At 32.8% G+C, this 7,671-nt stretch overlaps 2 protein-coding genes across 3 annotated transcripts in view; both read right to left on the minus strand.

Annotated features, from left to right (window-relative positions):
- LOC108739538 (sarcoplasmic calcium-binding protein 1) overlaps positions 1–4,089 on the minus strand; it is a 16,157-nt gene extending 12,068 nt beyond the window's left edge. Inside the window, exon 1 of one of the 2 annotated variants that reach the window (XM_018473476.1) lies at positions 3,806–4,089. In XM_018473476.1, the coding sequence (XP_018328978.1) occupies positions 3,806–3,857 (52 nt within the window). In that variant the 5' untranslated portion in view covers positions 3,858–4,089. The remainder of the gene's footprint in view (positions 1–3,805) is intronic. The other variant, XM_018473475.1, reaches the window with a different exon arrangement.
- Positions 4,090–5,826: 1,737 nt separating this feature from the next.
- Positions 5,827–7,671, minus strand: part of LOC108739544 (E3 ubiquitin-protein ligase rnf8-A-like) — a 10,218-nt gene continuing 8,373 nt past the window's right edge. The window contains exon 3 of the mRNA XM_018473481.1: positions 5,827–6,307. Coding sequence (XP_018328983.1) covers positions 6,022–6,307 — 286 coding nt within the window. The 3' untranslated portion in view covers positions 5,827–6,021. The remainder of the gene's footprint in view (positions 6,308–7,671) is intronic.

Here is a 7,671-nt window from a genome sequence, read left to right on the forward strand (position 1 = left end):
TTAATATATGTATATATATTTTGTGATATTAAGTTTTTTGGGCTCATTTACCACTCACCTCGACGATTTGGAAGCAATACATTGTGAGTTTAAAAAAACTACCTTGAAAAGCCTCAAATTAGAGGTTTATGACGCAAATATACATATTAGTTTTAGTTTACTGTTTTTTGTTGCTTATTGCTTACGTAGACATTACGTTTTCTATTATTTTAGTTATCAAATCAAGTACAAAATTTTTTAAAATATTTTTTTTATAGGAACGGGAATATTTTGATTCATTGTAAAGTACGTATTTTTGTAATGCCCATTAGCTGCCTCTTAAAAATATTGCGATAAAATTTTATTGGAATATCGAAAACTGGGTGATGTTTTATCCACAGCGTTCCCTATTAAATGCACACAACAACGATAAAAGCTTGCTTCTTCTTCCTATGCAGTTATTTTTGGCGTAAAATTCAATTTTAAGTGTAATAAATTGTTCAAAATTTAGCATGCCAAACTATCACCTCTTATTTAAAACTTTGACTCAGTTCAATGTTTTCTATCGCATAGAGTTATCTACGATACATAACACACCCACAATATTTTTATATTTATTTTTTTACCGTTTTCGAAAGGAATTTAGCCTGCAACGTATCATCAAATGTTTATTTAGGTTTTCAGTACAAAGCACAACAGCTGTGCACTACACCAGTTATACAAAAATATTGATTTTAATATTCATTTAAATTTTTATCTCTTTTCTAACTAATTAAATTAAACAAAAATATTGTTTTTGTAAACGCAATTAATAATCACTAAAAGTTTCCGATACGCGAGTTCATCCCTGTACTTTTATTGGTGTGAATAGTGCCACGATGAACTTTTTCAATGTCTTCTTCCTTTCGGTGATTCAAAAATATTGCAATTTTAATTGTTGCTTCCGAAGCCAAGTTCTGGCTTGATTAAGGCTTCTTGCTCCTAATGTGAGGAGAAGAACTCCTGACGATCTCAATCAATCAACTACTCCCAAAAAACTCGAAAATCTCCAACTACATCAACTATGGTTGCCATAGCCGAATGCTTGAATCAATTTGTAAGCCAGATAGCTATAATGCTCAGGGGTTAAATACTTAAACATTCATATACCCTGTCATGACTTGAAATGTGTAGTAAAAGGTACAAACAGCCTTCCTCCTAGGTTTAATCGAAGAACATGTATAATATTGGTGAACTCCTGAAGATCTCTCCAGCTAGGAGCAAGAATCTTTAATCAACAATGACCTAAAAATTCGAAAACCTCCAACTGCATCAACTATGGCTACAATAGTATGAATTCTTGAATAAATTTTTAAACTAGGGTCCTGCAATGCTCAGGGGTTAAACACTTAAACATTCGTATACCCTGTCATGACTTTGTGTAGTGAAAGGTACAAAAAGCCTTCCTCCTAGGTTTAATCGAAGAACATGTATAATATTGGTGAACTCCTGAAGATCTCTCCAGCTAGGAGCAAGAATCTTTAATCAACAACGACCTGAAAATTCGAAAACCACCAATTGCATCAACTACGGCTACAATAGCATGAATTCTTGAAAAAAATTGTAAGCTAGATACCTACAATGCTCAGAGATTAAACACTAAACATTCGTACACCCTGCTTTGGCTTTGCGCAGTAAAAAGTGAAAAAAGCCTTCCTCCTAGGTTTAGTTGAACAACATGTACAATGTTGGTGAACTCGTGAAGATCTCTCCAGCTAGGAGCAAAAATCTTTAATCAACAACTATCTAAAAACTCTAAAACCTGCAATTACATCAACTATGGCTACAGTAGCTTCAATGTTTGAACCAATTTGTAAACTAGGTATCTATAATGCTCAGGGGCTAAATACTGTTTAGTATTTGTACACCCTGTCTTGACTTAAAGGTAAAAAAGGCCTTCATCCTAGGTTTAGTTGAACAACATGTAGTACAATATTGGTGGACTTTTCATAAGAGTAAGAATAATATTTCAACCCTTTGATTTGAAAGGAATAAATAAATAAATAGATGTAAAGGTTTAAAATGGGAAATTAATGTAGAGGATGAAATTTTGAGTGAAGAAGGATGAAAGATTATGACGTTGTTGGATGTATTGGAAAAATGTGATGAAAGTAGAAATTGGGATGAGGGTAATGAGATGATTAATGCGAGTGGGAATGAAGAAAAAGAGATATATCAAAAAAAGTAAAGATGCATATTATGGAGGGGGGGGGCGGTAGGTGGCAGAATTTTGTTTATTTTAGTCAAATATGCAATTTTGATTCATAACGGATTTATCTATATTTATTTAATGGATTATATTGTTGTCTTGTTCTGTCCTAGTGTACCACGTGGTTTTTAGAATTATTTTAATTAACTATTTATTTATTCTTTTATCTTTACACGCTTTTAATATTATATAAATTTGGCAAGCGGGGCCTATCACTGTATTCGACGCTTTTTACAAACGCTGTTGTCTGGCACAGAAAAACGATCCCACGAATCTCGAAACTGTAAGCATTGGCACGCATAGTGTATGTTATAAATTAAAATCAAATCGAATTGGANTTTGCCATGTTTAGAGGCTATTAATGTATTTAAGAGCGACAGCAATTTGTTACTGGCTGCTAGGTGTAACAAAAAATAAGTTTTTAAAAACAAAAAATAAAATAGTTTATTTTCATGGTGAGTACTTTTTTTTAACCTTTTAGTCGAAAAATACTTTATGTAAAGCCTGAAAAGGTGGCAACCCTACCTGAAGGGGCTATTCATAAGATACGTGCGCAAATAGGATCGGGAGGTGCTTAGCACGATTAAATATGACAAGAGGGGGGAGGGGGTCTAAGGAAATGTAACATCCGCAGTTCATCAATTCTATTTTAATTTTTTTCTTAACTTGTCAATTTTTAAAATTATCCATTACGATGGAAAATTGTTCTTCTCAAAAAGATACTTATTAAAAACCTGTAAATAAACATTATGGTTAGATGACATGATAATTTGCAATTTTTTCGTTTAACTTCAAAACTTATTTTCGTAGAGGAAAATTCGTGTGGAATTAACAGATTGTGATCACCTCCCCCCCCCAAGAATTGTTTCTGGAACCATCCCTGAAATTATTATAATATAATGAGTCTAGGGTGTAACAGACTGCACATCTTGAATTATTGTTAAAAATGCTTAGTTCTGCTTTAAAAATTTATTTTCTAGCCAACATGAGCCAAAAATGTATTGTTTTAATTTGTAATTCCTCTCTGCAGTTTTCTATGGTGCAAGCGTAAAAGTTTTTAACAAAACTAAACCAATATTCCGCATTCGTCAGCTCGAAATAGAATTTTCTTTTTCTGTTGTTTAGAAATTAGTATTGCATTAGTTTAAGCCAATTTTCCTTAAAAAATACTATTATAATATACGTATCCAGATATTCATATACTTGAAATTTTGAAGAATGAAATATTTGGATTTTTGAAATTTGAATATTCAGACATGTATTTAGATGAATATCTAAATATTTAAATTTCAAATAATCTCTTGTTCATAGAATTTAAATTATTAATTTAATTATTCAAATAATTTGAGTACAATTCCGAGTTATACCATGTACGATTATGTATTTTATTACTATTTTTCTATTATCAAATCATCCTAATGCCAAAAAAAGAGAAAAAGCATAAATTCTGTACAATTCATAGCTCACTTAACGACCACATTAATAAAATAACGTTGCTTAACAAGTGGTTAAGCAATCAAGTTTCCGATGAATTTCACACGGCACTTTGGTTCTTTGATTTGGCACAAACCCACTTACCATATAAATACTTGATGGCAAAATACACTCTATTATCCCAATTATAAGCCATTACAATTACCGGGATGTTGTATAAAAAAAAAATATATTCCTGGTGTATGAATTTCACTCACTAACTCGATAGGGCAATTATGGCGCGTTCGAAACTAACGCACGTATGTATCTGTAGTTATTTCGTTTTGAAATATTTGAAATCGGTTGAAAGGCGCAACCGGCAAAGACGATGGCCGGGTCGTCTATTTTAGACGTCCCGACGGCCGAGAGGCTAGCGTCCGACCCAGGTGTATTTGCTATTCCCTAATTTACGAGGCGTCCCGACCGTAATAATGAAATACGTCAAGATTAGACAGGTTGCATGTAAATTTTGTTCAGTTCCTTACTTATTTACGAAAAGTATCAGTGGCGGAAGGGTGGGGGTTGAAGAAAAGAATTTTTTTCCACCTCCCCCCAAGAGCTCTACGATTTGTGAGAAAAATTGAATTAAGAAACTTGTCCTGAAGGTAGGGTTGCCACCCGTACTTTATTATAAAGTATTGTACTCTATTTCAACTGTACATACGTTATATTTTACAAGACATATAAAGTACGCAAAAACACTTTATTTAAGGCCTTCAGTAAACATCGTAATTTTGTAAGCGATTATTCGAAATTCAGAGTATTTTTACATCAATAATATTGCACAATACAATATTTTTGAGATTGTTTCTGTGTTTCTGAACGCTAGTTTCATTGACAGGGAAATTCTATTACAATATTAGATGTATTTAATAATATTGCACAGAAAAACGGCAAGCCATATTTACGGAACAACCTGATTTCCCAAATCTGTTCAAAGTAGTGTCACTTTTGCTGTCCGTTCCGGCCACTTCAGCATTTACAGAAAGAGTATTCTCTGTTATGAACGCAAAGTGGCGGGACGACAGGAATAAAGCTTCATTAAAACTAATTAAAAATGAACTTTTAGTTTACTTAAATCTTTGTTTGCCATGTTTAGAGGCTATTAATGTATTTAAGAGCGACAGCAATTTGTTACTGGCTGCTAGGTGTAACAAAAAATAAGTTTTTAAAAACAAAAAATAAAATAGTTTATTTTCATGGTGAGTACTTTTTTTTAACCTTTTAGTCGAAAAATACTTTATGTAAAGCCTGAAAAGGTGGCAACCCTACCTGAAGGGGCTATTCATAAGATACGTGCGCAAATAGGATCGGGAGGTGCTTAGCACGATTAAATATGACAAGAGGGGGGAGGGGGTCTAAGGAAATGTAACATCCGCAGTTCATCAATTCTATTTTAATTTTTTTCTTAACTTGTCAATTTTTAAAATTATCCATTACGATGGAAAATTGTTCTTCTCAAAAAGATACTTATTAAAAACCTGTAAATAAACATTATGGTTAGATGACATGATAATTTGCAATTTTTTCGTTTAACTTCAAAACTTATTTTCGTAGAGGAAAATTCGTGTGGAATTAACAGATTGTGATCACCTCCCCCCCCCCAAGAATTGTTTCTGGAACCATCCCTGAAATTATTATAATATAATGAGTCTAGGGTGTAACAGACTGCACATCTTGAATTATTGTTAAAAATGCTTAGTTCTGCTTTAAAAATTTATTTTCTAGCCAACATGAGCCAAAAATGTATTGTTTTAATTTGTAATTCCTCTCTGCAGTTTTCTATGGTGCAAGCGTAAAAGTTTTTAACAAAACTAAACCAATATTCCGCATTCGTCAGCTCGAAATAGAATTTTCTTTTTCTGTTGTTTAGAAATTAGTATTGCATTAGTTTAAGCCAATTTTCCTTAAAAAATACTATTATAATATACTCTAGCTCCTTTTTTATATTTTAATATACAAACTTTGATACAAATTAGGAATCGAATGTCCGCTTCCGCTACTTTATTATCATCTAATTTTTGAATTTCATTCACGGTTCATTTGATTTACTATTACAGTCTCTACGAGTGGGCAAACAGAAAATTTCAATTATAATTCAATAATAACTATTTGTTTTATTCAATTTTATGCAAATGAATCCAGTACAATTCAAAGATAATTTATTTCTAAAGTGCAAGTTTTAATTTAAAATTTGGAATAAGTACAACACAAATTAGTATAAAACAATTAAGACGAACATTAAAAATATTTTAACACTTGTACAAATTAAAATTGAGACATCAACAAAACAATTTAAAACCATAATTCCGGTGTATTCCCTAATCAATATATTTAATGTTTATTTTAAAATCATTTCTGTAAGCATCATCATCATCGCTGTCGCTAGAATCATTACAATAATGTCTGTTATTTTTAAAATTGGCATATTGCTGGTCGATTATATTAGCAATTAATTTAGTAGCCATGTCTGCTGTATAATTTCCACCTGCGTCACTATATCCGATTAAAATTGCGTCAAGTACATCGTCCGGTATGGTCCTTCCCGTAGTCTTGTGAACGGCGCTTTGCAATAGAGACTTCATTTCACCTCCTAACACCTTGGTCCTGACAGAAATAATAATTTTATTAGAGCAACAGCATGTCAAATTAAATACAGTGGAATTCGTTTATTATGACTCCGCCTATATTGACCAACCGCTTAATACAAAGTAATTGTAGTGTTAAGTTTGATTTTTATATTAAATTCTTTATAGGAAAGTATACATCGAAGACGCGATCGACATCATTAAAGACAGTACAACTGTAGGGATAGATATACAGGGGCAAAAGATTAGTAAGCTTAGATTTGCAGATGATATAGCAGTATTAGCATCTAGCAAGGAGGACCTAGAGATAGCTTTAAATAAAATGGAAGCGGTACTGACAGATCAGTACTGTATGAAAATAAATAAAAGTAAAACTAAAATACTGGTATGCAAGGGAAGAAAAAGTAGGGAAAGAGCGAATATAAAGATAGGAGACGAAAAATTAGAAGAAGTGGCTGATTTTAGATACCTAGGAAGTCAGATAAGTGAGGATGGAAGGAGTAGTAGGGATATAAAGCAGAGGATAGCGCAGGGTCGTGTCGCCTTTAATAAAAAGAAGTCACTTCTATGCTCGCGAACGGTTAATTTAGAAATTCGAAAAAGGTTGTTAAAGGTGTATGTTTGGAGCACGGCGTTGTACGGGTGCGAAACATGGACAGTGGGAGCGGCGGAAAAGAAAAGGTTAGAAGCGTTCGAAATGTGGTGTTATAGGCGGATGATGAGGATATCGTGGGTAGAAAAGGTTAGAAATGAAGAGGTATTGGAAAGAATAGGAGAACAGAGGACTCTATGGAAGTCAATAAAAAATAGGCGAGATAGGTTGGTAGGACACCTTCTCAGGCATGAAGGTCTAGTCAGAGACATATTAGAGGCAGAAACAGGAGTTAGGAGGGGTAGAGGTAGACCTAGATTAGATTACTGTTCGCAAATAGTTAAGGATGTGGGCTGTTCTAGTTTTAGGGAAATGCGAAGTTTAGCTCAGGATAGGAAAAAGTGGAGGTACGTGTCCAACCAGTCTTAGGACTGACGACCCTATGATGATGATGATAGGAAAGTTAATTAATTAAGAAAATTAATTCCATTCTCTATTAAAAAAAATGTAAACATCTTTATGGAGAGGTGCGTTCTTCATGAGATATTTAGCAAAACCTTAATATCAAAATGGTGGTCATACTTTTGACGCCATTTTAGATTTCCTTCTCTTAAAAATAAATCACTTGCCGTTTTTTGTCATCTTGTATACTAGATTTACAGAGATGTGATTTATTTGAAACACTTGCATTTAAAATGCAAAAAACAAAATAAAAAATACCTATTTTTATCTTGCATTTAAATACTCTTTTGAGAAAAGCATTTTGTATATTATTTAAAATACTTTTCCAA

The sequence above is a fragment of the Agrilus planipennis genome, unplaced genomic scaffold (genome assembly GCF_000699045.2).
Source record: "Agrilus planipennis isolate EAB-ADULT unplaced genomic scaffold, Apla_2.0 scaffold224, whole genome shotgun sequence".
Taxonomy (NCBI): Eukaryota; Metazoa; Arthropoda; class Insecta; order Coleoptera; family Buprestidae; genus Agrilus; species Agrilus planipennis.